The sequence below is a fragment of the Gavia stellata genome, chromosome 14 (assembly GCF_030936135.1).
Source record: "Gavia stellata isolate bGavSte3 chromosome 14, bGavSte3.hap2, whole genome shotgun sequence".
Taxonomy (NCBI): Eukaryota; Metazoa; Chordata; class Aves; order Gaviiformes; family Gaviidae; genus Gavia; species Gavia stellata.
In genome coordinates this window covers 23,175,259-23,193,966 of record NC_082607.1, presented here as the reverse complement: position 1 = coordinate 23,193,966, position 18,708 = coordinate 23,175,259, and the positions used below count along the sequence as shown (strand labels likewise).

General features: G+C 44.0%; 2 protein-coding genes across 2 annotated transcripts; one reads left to right on the top strand and one right to left on the bottom strand.

The window, feature by feature from the left end:
• Positions 1-678: 678 nt before the first annotated feature.
• Positions 679-10,610, bottom strand: NSDHL (NAD(P) dependent steroid dehydrogenase-like). Its single transcript, XM_009811069.2, has 7 exons — positions 10,590-10,610; positions 8,116-8,277; positions 7,028-7,174; positions 5,570-5,698; positions 3,419-3,561; positions 1,736-1,838; positions 679-1,014 (listed from the first exon to the last, which is right to left on the bottom strand). The coding sequence occupies exons 1-7, from the start codon at positions 10,608-10,610 to the stop codon at positions 679-681; spliced, it is 1,041 nt and encodes a 346-aa protein (XP_009809371.1).
• Positions 10,611-12,746: 2,136 nt separating this feature from the next.
• Positions 12,747-17,949, top strand: LOC104250565 (centrin-2). Its single transcript, XM_059824385.1, has 5 exons — positions 12,747-12,774; positions 13,054-13,212; positions 15,501-15,629; positions 16,328-16,465; positions 17,277-17,949. The coding sequence occupies exons 1-5, from the start codon at positions 12,772-12,774 to the stop codon at positions 17,364-17,366; spliced, it is 519 nt and encodes a 172-aa protein (XP_059680368.1). The 5' UTR covers positions 12,747-12,771; the 3' UTR covers positions 17,367-17,949.
• Positions 17,950-18,708: the final 759 nt, after the last annotated feature.

Sequence of the window (18,708 nt, the reverse complement as noted above, 5' to 3'; positions counted from 1 at the left end):
GGAAGTCATCTCTTCTTGATTTATTTAGGTTATTTTTGACTAGAAGTAGGCTCCTGCAGAAACAAAGGCACATACTTCCTTGCAAAGAGAGGCCTAGCGTGCCTTTTCTCAGGTTTCCTTCTGATGCCTCAGTAAGAAGCCAAATCACCCACCAATCTCAGAGGGAATAACAAAGTCAGCTTCAATGATTTAAGAGCTGGTGGCAGAACTCCTTTTTGGCATGAGCCTCTCTTTCATCGCTCTTGTATAGAAAAAAGCCAAACCACAGAGAGGAACCAGTCGTGAGAAGTATTTCAGTAACCAGTCTGCAGCTATGAGAAGAGGCAGCCGTTATCACCAGAGCAACAAAACAGAGGATAAGGGTGGAGAGGGAAGACGAAGGAATGCTGATGTGCTGGGTTGGGATTGAAGAGGGCACAGCAGGGTATTTATTCATAGCCCATAGGGTTCGGCAGCTGTTTCAAAACAAGAAGTCCCATCAAAGAAAAGAACTGTTAGCACAGCTCCTACATGAGTTTTTTTCAACCCAGATAAAGCCATCTTGATAATGGTGAGGAGGAGGAGGGACTTCGGGAAAACTCCCTGTTCCAGAGAATTAGTGAAATTTGCTTCAGTGTTCGTGTTAAAATGTCAAAGCAATTACGAAAAACAAGTAAGAAAAAATCCATCTAGGACTTCTCAGGCCTTAGCCCGGCGTAGGTGGGGGTAGCTCTGCAGAGTCCTGTCTATTGCTTCATCCAAGCTCACCACTGGTTTGTAGCCCATGTCTCTTTTGGCCCGTTCACAGCTATAGTAGTGAAACGTTCCAGCTAATGCTACCCGCATAGGGGTAAAAGTGGGCTTGATGGTGACCAGTGGACTCAGCAGCCACAGTACTAGAGACAGGAACAGGGCCAGGTAATACGCCAGCCAATAGGGAATATGGTGCTTGGGAGGATCGTAGTTCAAGCCAGTCAAGATACGGGACATGAAAGCCCAGAAAGGAACTGGTTCATCATTTGTGATATGAAATGCCTGAAAGAGAGGAAGACAAAAAGCCAGATGATAAAATCATTACAGTTTTCACAAATTTGTCTCTGTGATGGCCCATCTCATGTTCATGCTGAGGAGACTGACATCCCTGACTTGACTGAGAACACATTGTCATGAGAAACTGCTTTGTACCAACCACCTCTGTCTGAAAAGTGGTAAAGCCCTGCTTTGCTAAGAAAGCCAGCTACTTCCGACACTCCAGAGGTTAAGATTACTCATAAATGGTCAAACAAACCGAATGACAGAACACATCGCAAACACATTAGAGCATCCTAACTGTATGTACAGCGCGTGCCCAGACCATGGTGGTGTCATGAAAATCTATAAAAGTTTCTCCTGTTCTGAAATCTGTCGTAAAAGCTAAATAACTATGTTACTTATGTATGCATTTGGCTGCCCACAATTCTGCCTGGATTTCCTTTCACAAGGAGTTTTATAGCATGAAGTTAAAGTACATTCATATATCTTAGCCCATGCGGTTGCACACAGTGGTCACCAAATGGGCAACCATTCATTATACCCACAGACAGAAAAAACTGGATCCATTTGTGTGTGCTAGTTCCACTCATCTCCAAGGCAGATGTTCAGTACAGGCAAAAATCAGCATGAACTACAGTGCAGACACAGGAAGCCAAGCGAGGCTGGCAGATGAAGTTCGGCTAGGGGACACCCACTCCCCTCCCCGTGCAAGATCCTTCCTTACCTTCCCACACAGGGGAGAGTCTTTCTGAAGATTTTCTGCAGCTAGGATGTGTCCATGGACCACGTTTTCCACATAGGTGAAATCTACCAAGTTCTTTCCATCCCTGCACAGACAAAAGGAAGAAGTTCAGTTCTAAGGCAAGTTAGGTTGAAAATCTGCTTGTGGCAAAAGGAAGGACTTTCACACAAGATAAATTTATTCCAAGTTTCCTCTTCTCCCGCTCTCTTGTGCTGCAACTTCAGGCTATACCCTGTCAGAGAAATGAAATAGCTACATATTATTTTGGAGACAGAGGAAAGGCTGTTATTGTCTCAGCTTTTGCCACAGCCCTCAAAGTTTACACTCCTGTAACAGTACCATTTTTAAACCTCACAAGTTACCAAGCTTCTAGGTGTTGCAGATCCTACAGGTCTCAGAATCAGCAGACTGATCCATAGAAGCAGAACAAATAGAAACAGAGTGGTAACTAGCACAAAGGAAGCCATTTAAGGACAAGCTTTCAATTATTAATTTCTTGGCTCATGAAATTCTAACTTATTCCCTCAATTCCCCCTTCAGCCCTAGCTGCAACAGATTTAATCCACTGTGTTACATATATCTCTACACATACACAAAATGAAAATGAATCTGCATATCACGTTCAAGAGTCCAGCTAAATCAAACGAATGGTTTGTTACAAAACCGTCGCCACACTCATTTGGCCATAAAACCAGTATTGCTGCAGTCCAACATTCAGTATTGCTGCAGTCATTCTGAAAAAGAATGATTTTCATTTCGTATGTTCATGGATGAATGGCTATTTTATTTGCTTTCTTGGAAGGGATATACAGGTCTGTACAGCAGTAGGAAAACTCAAATGAGGAATGCATGTTTGAGCTGGAAGAGAATGCAGACTTGGAGGAAGTGGAAACCTTAAGTTTGGGTAGGTTTGCTGCTCACAGATCAGTTTGAGAGATCAATTCAGAAGAGAACTGTAAGGAAGAATAAGAACTAAAAAAAAACCCCAAGAAAACCCTCAAAACCCCAATACCAAAAAACCCACAACCCTATTCCCTTTTTTCCTCCTACCCCAAGCATATATTCACATGCGCACATATATACACAAACCAGCTCCTTGCATGTAATAAAAATCTATTATAAATGAAAGAGCACATTTCTTTTCAAGAGCATAATACAGTGATAAAAATATCCTTAGTAGTAGCTTGAACTACTTCCCGCTCTAAAATTTCAGTGGTCCACTAGAAGCTCTGCAAGGCTCAACAACAAGGCAAATATCTTTGATCTTATAATCAGGAATAATAAACCACTGCCATATAGGCTTTTTTAATTGCAAGGACCTCAAAAACCAGAAGTGTATATCAATTAAATTAACAGCAAGTAACTTGAGCTCCCTCATATTTAAAAGGACAGCTCTTTAGACAATGCAAAGACAGCTCAAGCTATGTCAGCTTTCCCCACTGATACTCTTTTTGCATTATGAACACCTACCATCCGAGTGCGCGAGTCCCTAACATAGAAGGATTTTAAAAAAAGAATGCTGGATCACAAGTGAAAATTTAAAGAAACATACTTTTCTCCATGCTACAACACCACTACTGGTTTAATATTACTCCCTTCCAAACAGGCTCGGTAGGTTCAGCATCAACTTTAACAAAAGCTGTAAAATGACTGAGCCTTGCTCACCCAATTATGAACTTCATTTTGCCGCTCTTAGCTGCTTGGATGAGGATGGGAACCAGCTGAGGGTCTCTAGGACCAAATATTCCATGGGGACGAATAGCAGTAGTGAAGAAATTGTTGGCTGGGTCATTTGCACTGAGCACTTCCTGTAGGGAAAAAAGATAACCAAATCATGAGAGAGGGGCTGGGAAGAAAAATATGGCTTAGTAATATATTCCAAAATCATCACTAAAGGGGGTGGGTGTTCCCCCATCTCCTTGGGAAGACACTGGTGGAAGAATTACTGTCCACCCTTATCTTTACAAATGATCCTTCCTTTGTTCCCATCTCTTCTCCCACTTCTCTTTAATGAGAAAAACAGACAAAAATCTGTTTTCATTATTGAATACTTAATGAACTGACAGGCAAAGGAAAGGAACTCTTTGCCTTTCTCATTTAACACCACAGAAACCAGAGGAGCTTTGAAAGTTCCTTCGCTCCATGAATTCTTTATGGACAGGTTGGAGAAAAGGAGGACACTAAGCAATTCAATCGCTGAGTCTCTCATCAGTCAATGGAAGACCTCCATCATGGGCCTTCTCAATCGCATTCAGAAGGGGTGTGATCCCATTTTTCCAGCAGCACAAAGTACTATGCAGATTTAGCAAGGCATCTTTGAAGAAGATTTAGTTCTATTGGGAGTTTCTAAACAACGTGTTCTACTAATTTTTAACAGCTGCTGCATTTTCTATTAAAAATCCAAGAACAAAGCATACAAAGGAATGCTGAATATTTTCACTTTCATCCAAAACAAAGACATGGCTACAAGCATATTGGGCTTGACTTGATTGCTACTCATAAGCTTCCACTTTATTAGTCCACTTTACTGCAAAGTGGTTATGCTTGCAAATGAACAGATGTTTTTATGCTGCGTTTTCAATTAAGCTCTTTTCAAGGAACATAAGAAAAATTCTTCAAGGCTAATACTCAACTTTACAGGACACACTGTCAGCTTCAGTATGGAAGCAAGACTAAATTCTTCCTGCACAAAAAGCGTACATTTTTTCCACAACTGAAATGCAAGCCACCAAAAAGTTTGCAAAAATGTTTATTCGCTTTGATTTAAAACATTGTCGTACCATATTTAAACCACAAATACTGCAGCATTAAGAACCTCAAATAGAACAGATACTGGTGATCTGCAAATGTCCAAAGTAGTGGACATTCAGGTGTAGGGGAAATTTTTAGATCTTTTTTTAACATGAATATTTTTGGTATATGGTCAATACCGTCAGCATACAACATGTTATTAGGCTGGTATGATCCTTAACTCAGTCCACATCTCCATGTCATCTTCTCCTTCCCCAGTGACTTGTTCACAATCCCAGCTGTAACTTCAGGCTGCGAATCAGGTAAATGGGGTTCTGAAACAGCCTTCCAGTAGGAGCACAGAAGGCAAAAAACCTCCCCTCAGCTGCTCTTAAAACAAAGCTGGATCAGTTAAGAAATGGGATTATCGCATGGCTCTTGCAATGAAAGTGACATCTCTGCCAGTTCTTTTATCCTTTCGCTAGAAACAACCTCTCTAGTGTAACATACTATTACATTCAACTTCGCCTGTAATTTACGACACAGGGTTGTTTTATTCTCTTTTTATTAAGTGAATACATTACTTAGGAGTTTCACCAGTCAAGGAAAACATAACTGAGTACTTCTGTATTTGGACCGCTAGACCGCTGCTAGGAAAGCGTCCCCTGGACCAAGCCATCAGCATGCCTAGGGAAAAGGATGTGGATCACGTGTGAAAGACACACAAGCGACAGCCACCTGCCATACTTCATTGTAACAGAACAAAAGAATCCACAGCTCACTAGCCTCCATGCTGAGGATAAGAGGGCTAAAATCAGACAGATTTGTCTAAAAGAAGGGAATTTTCTATGTCTATTATACCCTGAAAAATCTGCCAGGCATTGCTACGTATGCATGATTCTGTGCAGACTTTCTTTGCAACTGTAAGAATGAGATACTTCTTTTTAATGAAAGAGAGATTCTGCAGAACAAGAGAGATCTGTTCAGTGTTGATGAGTCTGTGGTGTCCCCTCGGGCATGCCCTACTTTTAAAAGGGCACTTTTAAGCATCAAAACCAACAGTGTTCACGATATGATGACAAATACCTTCTCCTGTAGGATCTTCGTCTCTGTGTAATAGTCAATAGGTTTTTTTGCATAAGGGAGGTCTTCTGATCCATTTTTTATGTCTGTGCCCTCAAAAACTACACTGGCACTGCTAGTTAACACCAGTTTCTGCAATAGATGTGAAAGAAAACATTTGTTTAAAGCCTAAGACAAAAGGGTCATTATTTACAAAGACTGAGTAAAGACAATAATAATGTTTAATCAACTGATTCTACAGATAATAAACTAAGTCTAGAAGAATATGGGCTAACAAAAGATGATCTGAAACCAGAGGTAAGAAAACTCCTGCTCTTTTAATTGACTCTGTCACATTGTTTAGTGCTACCTAAAGGAGATTAGAACATTTCAACAAATGTCCAAGGCAAGGGGAAAACATCTCCAGGAAAATCAGAGTGCCCACTTGGCTAGGCAGATTTTAGCACTGAACACACAATGAGTGTTTTTAAGATATATTTGCTCATCTTGACGATAACAATATCACGGTAGATAAAACTAAAAAGAATTCCTATCTTACATGCTTTTGTTCAATAAAAATGTACCGTAGTGGATTCAAAACAGCAAGTCAGTGATGTATTTGAGTAATCAGAAACACGTGGTTTTAAACAAGATCTACATTGTAATAGAAAGATGACTAGATCCAACAAGTTCCAACAAGACTTAACTCCTTGCTCTGACAGAATCCAGACTAAGCCGGAATGTAAACACCGTGTGGCCCATTTCCTACAACAGCTTATTATACAAGGGGGGAAGAAAAAAACCCAACAAACAACAGACTGTGGGGCTGGGAGTCCTATGCGATAGACATCATTTAATTCGAAACATTATCACTTCCGTATTTGTATGTGGACACTGCACAAAATGCAGGCTTTGAAGGCAACATCTCTGCCCAGAATAAGTAAGGGATCTTCACATACATTGCACTTGAAAATTTGCTAAGAATTTAAATGAAAACTCACGTGATATCAAAATAACATAAGGAGAAAAACCCCAAACCCCACAACCTTGCCTGAACAGCAGCCTGGTTTCCTCTGGCTCTTTCTTTCATGGGCAAATGACTTTCTAAACCAAATTATACTGAGATTATGGCACAAGTGTTTTCCTTCTCATTATATGTCAAAGAATTCACATAGGTAATAGATGCCATGAATACTTCCACTGCTGGAAAAGCTATCTTTAGAGCTGCCCCCTTATTAAAGCATGAAAGAATCCACTTGTCAGTCATCGTTCTCCTGTGGGCGATTCCCAGACGTCTAGTAGGACGAATTTCAATGGATGCTTTTCCTGCAGTCAGGAAGATTGCAATGTGTAGGTTTTCAGTGGCAAACATAGACTGAGCTTACACCAGACATTAAGTGGGAGACCAACAGTCTCTCTCTTCTACTAGTTTTCACAGAAACATCAGCATCTTATAGCCTCCATGAGCTTTTCTACCCTTACCTGCACTCCAGCTTCTTTGCAGGCTTCAATGACTGCTTTGGTTCCCATAAAATTCACTTTATAAAACAGTTCCCTGTTGTCACTTGAAGGGGCTGGTGATGCACAATGAAATGCCACTGACACACCTTGTAAAGCTGGGAGCAAAGCCTAGAAGATACATCGCATGAGACAGGAATGAAGCAACATTAATAGTGCCTACTCAGAAGAAAAAAAAGGAAGGAAATAAAACACAATTCTTTTTCTCATGGAAACAAAACCGCTAAATTTCAAGCCACAATCCTTCCATAAAGGTGAGCAGCTGAAATAGGATTAGCATCCAGGATCTTCACAATGTCCTCTCCTTCTTGCTAGGCAAAAAAGCACTACATCATCTTTTCTTTCCAGAGAAGAACCTGGGAACTTTCTGACACCTGGAGGCTATCTAGACTTAACTACTTGCAATAGTCTCAAGTGCAGGTATGAGACTCAAAATTACCTGGAGACAGGAGTTAGAAAACTCAGCAAGCAGCAGGTTTAACAGCCAGCAGTACCCCATGGCACTGTCTGTGTTTGAGATGACTGTCATATAAAGCTCTAAGACATGATACTTTATACTGGTGGGGAGACGTCTCTTCACATTGCGTACAAATGTTTTTGCCAAGGCTCACACACATGACTGAGTTAAGGGAAGAGGTCTTAGCGTGCCTTAACTGCGAGGAATAATGCATTCTGCTGTTCTCATGCAGCTGAGGTTAGCTAGGGGAGCGCCCACATGCAATTACCAATGGTGACTGTAATTAGACTGTATATCTGAGCTAACAGTAATGCAAATCATAATACAGAAACAAGTTCTGTTCTTTTCAGCTTCAAGCAGACATCAAGTATATTTCTTTAAATGTTCTAGATGAGGGTCCCACAGAAAACTGTTTAGGCTACTGACTTCACAGGGAAAGGTTGGGGGGCATATCTACATACCCTTTTACAACCTGTGCAATGCCTTCAGGTATTTTAGTGCTTCAGGCAAGGCTCAGTAAGCTGTTTGAATGAACATTTATTTAAACAGACATCCTTTCTATCTACCCATGTCATGTACCGTGGTTAGTCTGTACCTCTTTGTCGCAGAGGTCTCCCAGGAAGAACTGCACGCTGTCATTGTCAAATCTCTTCTGAATATCAAACACGTTGACCGTATAACCTTTCTCCAGGAGCTGCTCCACCATGTGCTGGCCCAAGAATCCTGACCCGCCGATCACTGTACATTTCTTACCAGCCTGCAGAGACAGGGAGAAAAGCACTTTAGCAAGCAGACATACACCAACAAACTGTGCAAGTAAACTGATCTGAACTTCCCAAGATCTTAATGTGCCGGAATTTTGCACAACTAGTCAGTAGCTACTTTAATCAGAGGAGTCTAAATTTCAGTATCAAAAGACTCTTCAATATGTCTGTGCTTTCACATTAACTTGAAAGTTCAGACATGCTAATGGTCCACACGGCTCATATGCTGGTTTGTATTTGGCAGGATTCTGCTTCATAATCAAGTGGCTCATGTAGTAGGGAAGAAAAAGAGGACTGGCTCCGACAAACTCTGCCCTGATGGTAAAGCAAACAGAATTTGCTTTGGCCACATGGCACAGATAATTCAGAATATTAAAACTGTCACCATTAGCAAGGACAAAACCATTTTCAGAGCCTGTGAAACTTTGGCTTCTCCAAGCCAAGAAAGCAATCAGGTAAAGGGAAGGATTATCCGTTTTAGTTAGTCACTAGTTCTTCCTTTCTTTTTTTAAGCTTTTTAAAATCAATGGCTGGAGTCACTCCGGTCTGGTCACTTGTCTAACTGGACTGAGACTGAAGACCTTACCGCCAACACAGAACATACAAGCAACAAGCCTGAGGAAGCTTTTGTACAAAGAATGCTCTGTCCTGGTTGGAAATAGATTTGCTCCTTATTGTTGCTACACAAAACCCCACCTCTGCAGTTATACTACCGAGCTGAAGGTAATTTTAACCCAGAGTAACCACACAAAGATGACAATTGTTCAGAAGTTTCTAAACACTACATCCTTAAACAAAGGTTCTACTGCAAAGTGTCAATTATCCACAACAGACATTAGAGAGTTCGCTGCAGTGGCTCAGTTACATGGAAGCATAACCAGTTATTTAGAATGGTGCAAGCAGAGTCTGATTAAAGTAACTTTAAAAAGTTCTAACGGATTGGCCCAGTGGTCTATTTGGTTTTGACAGTTGCAAGAGAACAGATGATATAGAAAGAATATGCGAGTCTAAGGACTCTCTGCAGTTCACTCCCCTTGTACTCCCACACTGTAAGAGGTTTGCATTTGCTTTACTCATCAACTTCCTAATTCTCTAAACTCGGTCACATCCCTCCTCTCTGCGGCATCCTCTCCCCGCTGAGGGGTCTAACCTTTTCAGCTTCTCCTCAAAAGGCAGTCGCTCTATTCCATTGATATTTTTACTTGTCTTCCCCTGTACCCATTCTCATTCCAGTGTATTCTTCATAAAATGAGAGCACCTGAACTGCAGGCTGCACTTAGGTGCGCTGAACCAAAGTTTTACAGTGGCAGAATGGCACCCTCTCTCTGGCTCTGAATATCAGAATCATTTTCTACCAGTACAGATGAGATAGCCCAGGGTTTCTGTACCTTAGTGTTCCACTCACCCAAGTAAAGGACAGTATTTTAACTGGTGATGAGAAGCAGACTATTTAAATAATCTTTAGCACACACTTATAATACACAATACAATCTCATACACACACCTCTTGGGAAAGTATTAAATGAACCAACTCAATGACTGGAATCAGTATAACTGCAGCTAACAGTGCTGCACCTGAATTAATTCGCTGTTTTAAAAAATGCAGGTAGAAAGCCAAGCTACGCATGATTATATTTATTTTAGGATATGAATTACTACATATCTAGTGCTGTGAAGATACAACAGCTTGTTCATGCTCTCTACAACAATGCTACATTGGTTTCTTTGTTTCCTAACTATCTGAAATTCACTGGTCTTCCATAAGCTTCATATGGATTAATGAGAAAATAGTTCAGAAGGTAGAAGTTTCTCTAGAAAGAACCACAGATAATGCAACAGAACAGCTTAATAAATTGTACTCCTGAGAGTAATGTCCAAACACGTTACTGAGCTAAGCAATGTTACTCTTTCCATATTCTAACCTCCTGCATTCAATGCAGTAACCATAGAAAGAAGTTACAACGGTCTCAGGGATCTCAGCTGGGCCCCTACCTGCACTACAACATGCAATAATGTCAAAAGGCATGTAGAAATGATCCTGGAGTAACGAAATCTCCAGACCAATTGATTTGGCAGCACTGACAAACCCACTGGTGTTCTTGGGGGGCTGGAGCATTCCTGGGTCTCTTGGGAACTGTAACAGCAGCAAACTATTCCTTGGTAAATCACGTTTCCCTGAGCAGTATCTCTGGAGCAGCCATTAAGAGTCTCATGTCTTCTCTAGCAATGCTGGTAAGAGGTACCCAGGAAAATATGCTTCTGCAAGACAAACCTTCATAAAGCATCATTTAAGTCCGCAACCTACCGATCTGAGGCGTGTGGCCATTTCTCAGATGATTCACTATCAACTTGATTCCTTTAAAAAAGGAGAATATTATTTTATTCACAATACAATACTTAACTTACTTGAGCATGCTGTTAACACAAACCAGACTTTTTTTTTTTTTAAACGGGTTTCTAGTTATAGGAATCAGGGTTTGAAGCCATTATGCTAAAGCAGAAGCATGAAAAGAGTGAGCTAATTCTCCCTGCCCTGCTGAACAAATAAGTAGTATAAGAGTTAACAGTGACATCAAATAGCTTTCTCAAAGGCATAATTTTAATATAATACCCTTGATAACAAAGGCAGCATCCTATTTTGGCTAGTATTAGCCTCATGCACTTCCTTTAAGCCTGAATATTTATGCTCCAAATAACATGAACACAATTGCAGGTTTTGGCAATGTCCTCCTCAAAAATATAGTTGCTCAAGGGTGTTAGGAACAACAAAATAAAACTGAAGTTCAAGCATTTCAGCAGCACCATGCCTGCCTGTTCCACAGCAGCAGACACAGCACTGAAGAAACGCCGACACTCACTGGTGCCCATCAGCGAAGAGAGCAGAGCCAGTGGTGAGATTTGCCAAGTTTTCACATCACAGGCTATTGATGCTACCAGTTTCATTAAAATATGCTCTTCCTCCCAGGAATAGCAAACAAAATTCCCAACTCAGCTTGGAACCTACTGTGTGGGGTATAATTGAAAGACAGAAAAAACCAACATGCCTATTTAGATCTGTTTTCAACAGAAAGACAAGCTGCATGCAAAGACTTCTGATGGCTTTACGGTCACTTGAAACCATCGCTATGATAAACTACTGCTTTAGAGGCTGATTTGATTCTCCTTATTCCTAGTCAGTGCTTCCCACTACCTCCTACTATTCACACACTGAGACAGATCAAGGCTATGCCTAGCTGAAAATTAATAATTCTCTGCCTGGGTTGGTTTTCAGACAGAGCAGCTCTTTGACCCATCTCACTTCAGGAACACTAGTGCCAACACAACGGGATGAGATCCAGGAACAGCTACACCAATGCTGCTATAACATTATCACAGTACCATGCCTCACACAAGCAAATACATCTGTTGGACTGGCTCTGCAAGCTACACAGTTTAGCACTCTTTGGTTTTTATGCCCTTTGAAATGGCAATGAAAAAAACCATAAAGAGGCAGGATTGGTGCCTATCCAGCCAGGAACACCAAGCCGGTTTGAAAGTATGGGCACAGGGTGATCCACCCTCCAGCTGGCCCCTCTTCTACCCCCACGTCTCCCTCAACGCAGGCCTTACCCCTCTCCAAAATGCAATTTATCAACTGCTCTGCCTCCAGTTTCCCTCCAGCTCTTTCAGCCCCCTCATCCCAGAGCACCCCCCTTCAGCTGCCCTCCACACACCCCCAGCTTCTCCCACTCCAGCCTTCCTCACACACCACTACAGCCTGCCCTTCCTCACACCGCAGCCCTCCTCGCAGCCCTGCAGCCTCCCCCATCGCCAGCTTCCCTCCCCACAACCTACCCCGCGTTCCCCCACAGCCTCCCCTACCGCTCCCTCACCCCTCAGCTCCCCAGCCCCCACAACCTACCCCACACCGCAGCCCCACTGGCAGCCCTGCAGGCTTTGCTGCCTCCAGCCTGCCCCTCCACAGCCCCCACGACCTTCCCCACGCCTCACACCCCTCGGCCTCGGCCTCCCCCACCCCGACCCGTCCCCACTCACCGCACCTGCAGCACCCTCCGCCCTCCGCCCTCACCCCGGCCCGGCTCCGCCCCCGCCTGGAGCCCGTCCCTCCCGCCCACCAATCGCTGCGCACGCTTCTAGCAGACCCCGCCCACTCCGCCGGCTCCCACCGCCTCTCCTCCCGCGCGCCCTGGGCTGAGCATCGCGCTAGCCGGCTATCGCTCGCTGATTGGCCCGCGGCCTCCTCCTTTCGGCCAATCGCGTTGACGGAAAGAGGAGAGGCTCTTCTTCCTGGTCAGTCGCCTCTTGGATCCGCCCCAACCACGTGTTGGCCAATAGCTATGGCCTAAGCGCCTCCCGCGCCTGGCTCGCCACCAAGTAGGAGTGAGGGTTGCCATAGCAGCGGCGTAAGGGCATTAGCCAATGGGAAAGGGCGGCATTGAGTCTCGGCCTACCAGGACTGGAGTCGCCCTAAGGCACTGGCCGCCGCGATGGTGAGTGCGGCCCGGCCCGGCCCGGCCCGGCGCAGCGCAGTGCCTCTCTCACCGGCGGCGGGAGGGGGCCTCGGCCTCGGCGCTGCTCCGCACCGGCTTCCCAGCGCCACGGTCGCGGGGCTGCGGGGAAGGGCCCTGTCAGCCCGGAGCGGCCCCGGGGCCGCGGGGTGGGCTGGGGGCTGAGGTGGCCGCTGTCCTGCGGGCTTCACCCGCCCTTCCCGGCGCGGTGCGTCGCCGCGGCGGCCTGATCCTCCTTTGCTCTTGTGTTGCTGTGCCAAGGCCTCCAGCTTTAAGAAGCCCTCGCTAGGAGCCGCGTCCCAGAGGAAGAAAGCGAGTCCCAAGCTGGAGCTCACTGAGGAGCAGAAGCAGGAGATCCGGGAGGCTTTCGACCTGTTTGACACAGACGGCACCGGGAACATAGATGTTAAGGAGTTAAAGGTCAGAATTTTCCTAGTGCTAAAAGCACAGTTCTACTGAGGTTATAATGTAATAGGGGCATAAGCGCCTACATGACCTTAAACAGGAAATGAGAGAATTTTTTTTTCCCCCAGCATAAAACCTTCTTGTCAACAGCTACATTTTTCTCTTTAATTATAGCTCTTTACTGCTGTATCAGGTTGTATTGGGCTTGCATGGCAAGGTTTTGTTAGTGGGGGAGCTACAAGGCTGGCTTCTGTGAGAAGATAACCAGAAGCTTCCCCCATGTCTGACAGAGCAAATGCCAGCCGGCTCCAAGACAGACCCACCGCTGGCCAAGGATGAGCCCATCAGCGATGGTGGTAGCACCTCTGGGATAACATAGTTAAGAAGGGGAAAAAACTGCTGCTCAACTGCACCTGGAGAGAGCAGTAAGAATAAGTGAGAGGAACAACTCTGCAGACACCAAGGTCAGTGAAGAAGGAGGGGAGGAGGTGCTCCAGGTGCGGGAGCAGAGGTTCCCCTGCAGCCCCTGATGAAGACCATGGTGAGGCAGGCTGTGCCCTGCAGCCATGGGGGTCCACGGTGGAGCAGATATCCACCTGCAGCCCGGGGAGGACCCAACGCCGGAGCAGGGGGATGCCCGACGGAGGCTGTGACCCTGTGGGAAGCCCGTGCTGGAGCAGGTTCCTGGCAGGACCTGTGGCCCATGGAGAGAGGAGCCCACGCTGGAGCAGGTTTGCTGGCAGGATTTGGGACCCCGTGGGGGACCCATACTGGAGCAGTTTGTTCCTGAAGGACTGCACCCCATGGAAAGGACCCACGCTGGAGCAGTTCATGAAGAACTGTAGCCCGTGGAAAGGGCCCACGTTGGGGGAATTTGTGCAGGACTGTCTCCCGTGGCAGGGACCCCACGTTGGAGGAAGGAGCGGCAGAGACAACGTGTGATGAACTGACCGCAACCCCCATTCCCCGAACCCCTGTGCTGCTGGGAGGGAGGAGGTAGAGAATTCGGGAGAGAAGTTGAGCCTGGGAAGAAGGGAGGGGTGGGGGGAAGGTTTTTTAAGATTCAGTTTTATTTTCTCATTACCCTGCTCTGATTTGATTCGCCATAAATTAAATTAAATTAATTTCCCCAAGTCAAGTCTGTTTTGCCTGTGATGATAATTGGTGGGTGATCTCTCACTATCCTTCTCTTGACACATGAGCCTTTCATCGTATTTTCTCTCCCCTGCCCAGCGGAGGATGGGAGTGATCGAGCGGCTTCGGTGGGCACCTGGTGTTCAGCCAGGGTCACCCTACCACACAGGTGTCTTTAGGGCTGGGCTGGCCAGAATACATTGGTAGTTCTGTATTTTCTGTACTGTCTCTTTCTCTGTTAGTAAAACATCAAAAAGGGTTTATGCATATTAAAAAGTTGGGGTTTTTCCCCGCTCATGTGTTGTTGAGGATTGCATGCTTTGCAAATTAGGTCATCCAAGACCATAGGGAGGAGAACTGATACCAAACTTGCCGCTTGTCCCTTTATCAAAGGATGAAAAAGTTTGTACCATCAGATCAGGTTATTAGAGTTTGGTAGAGTTGCAGGTATGATGGAAACTTCTTTCATGGAGTCACCTGTCATGGAGTTATTTTATTGAGACATTTCTGGGTCTTCCATTTAGCCATCTTGCTCACAACAGGGCCTTAAATAACCTTTTTTTATTATTATTATTCAGTGTCTTGTTTCTCATTGCAAAGGGAATACTAGTAGCAATTCCCTTGTCAGGAATGGAATAACATTCAATTTTCCGGTAGCCTTGGAAATTGCTATCCACAGCACTGTGTGACAGTTTGGGATTTTTCCTTAGAAATATTAATCAAAGTGGGACTCTCTTATGCTCTGAGTGCCTGTCACAAGGATTTTAAAAAGTATACACCGAAATAGGTATGCTAAGACTTTATAAAAAAATCCAAATTTTCTCAGAGAAAATATTTTTTCCAAGACTCTGTTCTATAGCCTTACCCTCCAAATTCTTGCCAGTTCACACCAGGGGGTGGTGGATGCGATGGTAAGAATGTGTTTAGGAAATTTCTGAATTAACTGAAGGACAACTCCAGAATATGAGTGGTTGCATTCCAGTTTTCTGCATCTTGATGTGCCCTTGTGTGTAGAGAAGCATTGCTCTAAGTCTGCCCCTTACCTTGCTGTCTTCCCTGAGACACAGAATGCGTGTTTTAATGTGATGTCGCATAAAGTTCAACTTTTTTTTACCCCCTTTGTTTACAGTTTTGCATGATTTATAATTTTTTTTTTTTTGTCCTTACAGGTGGCCATGAGAGCACTAGGGTTTGAACCTAAAAAAGAAGAGATCAAGAAAATGATGTCAGATATTGATAAGGAAGGAACGGGAAAAATCAGCTTCAATGACTTCTTGGTAGTGATGACACAGAAAATGGTATGTAAATTTTAAAAGTCAAAGTGAAAGCAGTTTTGAAAATGGCTGAGTACCTTTCATCTCCTTTTGGTTTTAGTGGAAGATGAAAGCACTATTTTAATCTTAACAACAAAATATATAGAAGTTAGAATTGCAAGACAGGGAATACCCTATCTCATTTTTCAAGGTAAGGTTGAAATTGTCGTGTCATTAACAAGTTTCTTTAGCAATCAGTTTTGTGTGTGTGTGAGAAAAGGGGAAAAACTGAAATCAAGATTTTTATCACAGATTAAAACCAGCTCTGGCCTGCAGAAAGCTGTTGGGAGTACTGACACGTGACATGGATGACTGTGTAGCAGTGCACTGTATTTTATTTTCTTGAATTTTAAGATATTTACAGATGAAATATCTGGTTTTAAAAATCTTAAAACATGTTGAGTAAAACCAGATATTTAACAGTGGAAGATCCTGATGCTGAAATCCCAAAGACATCTGGCTTAACTATGAAAGAAACAAAAATTTCCTGAAACCCTGAGGTTCAGGAAGCACGGCTGTGTCTTTGTCTACCTTCAGCTTTTGCACGTATACTTCCTGCTTCTTTAAATTTGCTCTTAAGAGAGTTTCTCAGTCTATCTAATGCTTGTCTTTACAACTTTGAGTGTTGCCTACAACAAAACCACTACTTTTTTTTCCCTTGAACTTATGCTTACTTCTTTAAGGCTGAAAAAGATTCCAAAGAGGAGATTCTCAAAGCTTTCAAACTCTTTGATGATGATGAAACTGGCAAAATCTCTTTCAAAAACCTCAAACGTGTCGCCAAAGAACTGGGGGAAAATCTCACAGATGAAGAGCTGCAGGTTTGTCCCTGGTATATGAAACCATGTCATACACAAACACTCGCTGTCTGCCTTTGTGTGTAGCGAACATGGAAGGGACCAGATGACGCTGTGCCTGTTGAGTAGGAAGGCTGTCACAGAATGTTCATGTATTACTTGGTTTTGTATTTACATTCATTTAAAACCTATGGAAATAGTCACGGTCTAATTCTCCTCCCTGGAGAGCTGAGCCATCTCTCTGCCCGGTCTGCCAAGCACTAGAGCTAGCAGCCAGAATAAGGAATGGGAATCTCTGTCTCCGTGGTGGAAGAAAGCCCTCTCAGGGTCAGTTTTTAGGTAAAGGCGGCTGTTTCTCAGTTTTAGGCGTTCTCTTCTAGCGTCCTGTGGGATCTTTTACACTTGAGCTGTTAGGAAAATCTGCTTCCTCTCTCCCGGCCAAAATGGAAGAGCTTCTGTCAATTTGTGAGTGGGAAATGGACTCGGAGGCAAAGATGAGTTAAGCGTACGCGGCTGTCAAAATTGCGTCAGTAGAATCGCAGTTTTATGGAGTTACGTTGATGTAAAAGGAACAACTCTTCCCCAAGTACTTTGTTTCTACCAGGACAGTTCCTATAATACAACATTTTCTATAAAGATTTTTGTATAAATATATATAAAAAAACATATTAGTGTCTAGTTTAGGAAATGTTTTATAGCATAGTAAGTCTGACATTGAGCTAACACTGTCCCTGCCAATACAATTTACTAAAAAGTGGTTCTAAGTCTGAATTAATCCGATAATTCTAATCCTAGTCGAATCTGCATCTAACTTCTGAATACAAATATCTTTCAGGAAATGATTGATGAAGCAGATAGAGATGGGGATGGGGAAGTGAATGAGCAAGAATTCTTGCGGATCATGAAGAAGACCAGCCTTTACTGAAACAGAATTTTTATTTATTTTTGCACGTGTATATATGTTTGGTAGGTGCCTTGCTGTTTTACAGGTTTTTTTATTTCTTTTGAGACAGCAGAAAAATATACGTCAATATTTTTTAAGTGGATGATCTCAAACTTGTGTTTGTGAGCGGTTACCAACTGCTAACCTGTTGACATGCAGCACCGTGGTTGCTTGTTCGTGCTCGTAAGATGTTTACACCCTTTGTTTTCAATGCACAAATCACATTTTTCAATGGCAGCATTCAGATCCTTCTCTGACTAAAAACCATGTGTCAAATGATGACGGTTTGGTAAAGAGAGGACTCAAAACCAGATAGTGTAAATCTCTATTTCACAGCAGTTGAACATTTTGGTTTAATGGCTTGGTTTGGGCCCAGCTGTAGTGAACTCTTTATATGATGTATTTGCAGGGATCAGCTTTTTATACTCTGTCTTATGGTGGTTATTTCCTCCCCTTTTTTAGTATGTTCTTTAAACTGAAAAAAAAAAAGTAAAGAATAGACTGACTGCTGCAACTTAACTTACTGCTCTTGAGTTCCCACGTTTAAATAAATCTTTTTGCAAAAGAAGAGTTACCAGTGCTGCTGCTGAAAGCTCTGTATGTTTGCAGATTGTATTTAAAATAAAGTTGAAGAGTTTCAACTGTTAAGCCTTCGAAAGGGCCCTAGTTACTAAACGCTTCCCTCCAGAGGCAGCAGCTACAGCAGAGTCTCTCTGCAGCCGTGTCCGTCGGAGGTAAGAGCGTAACCGAAGGATGGCTTTTGCCATGTGCTGGAAGGAAACAAGCTCCCCTGCCCTGCTGCTGCTTGTTCCACTGCTCCCCCCGGTATCCTCCCTCTGCGCCCTCAGGCAAGGCAAGGACAGATTCCTCCTTTCCAGAAACCTGAACGTCTTCCTGACTCAAAACCTCATTTATTCCTTTGCGATTCTCGCGGTCTCTTGTGCCCCCGTATGGTAAAGTACCCCCGTTACGGAGAACTGTAAAAAGTAAAATCACATTTCTAGTTTTAACACGAGACAAGTGGTACAGCAAAAGCTCCGGTTATTTAATTTATCAGCCCAGGCGCGACGGGCACCGTTCGTTCTCCTCACCGGTCTCCAGATAACCGGGCTTCGAAGGCATCGAGCAGGGACGGGGCTTCTCCCGCCCCCGATCTACGTCTCGGCCAATCAGTCCCCGCGCTTTCCCTGAGGAGCAGGAGCGCTAGCCAATGAGCGTGGTCGCAGGGAGAAGGGCCGGCGGTGGGCTGGCGGGAGGGCCGGGCCCGCCTCCCTCCGCACCGCCCCGGGCCTGGCGGCGGCCCCGCCCCGGGGGCTGCCCCGCG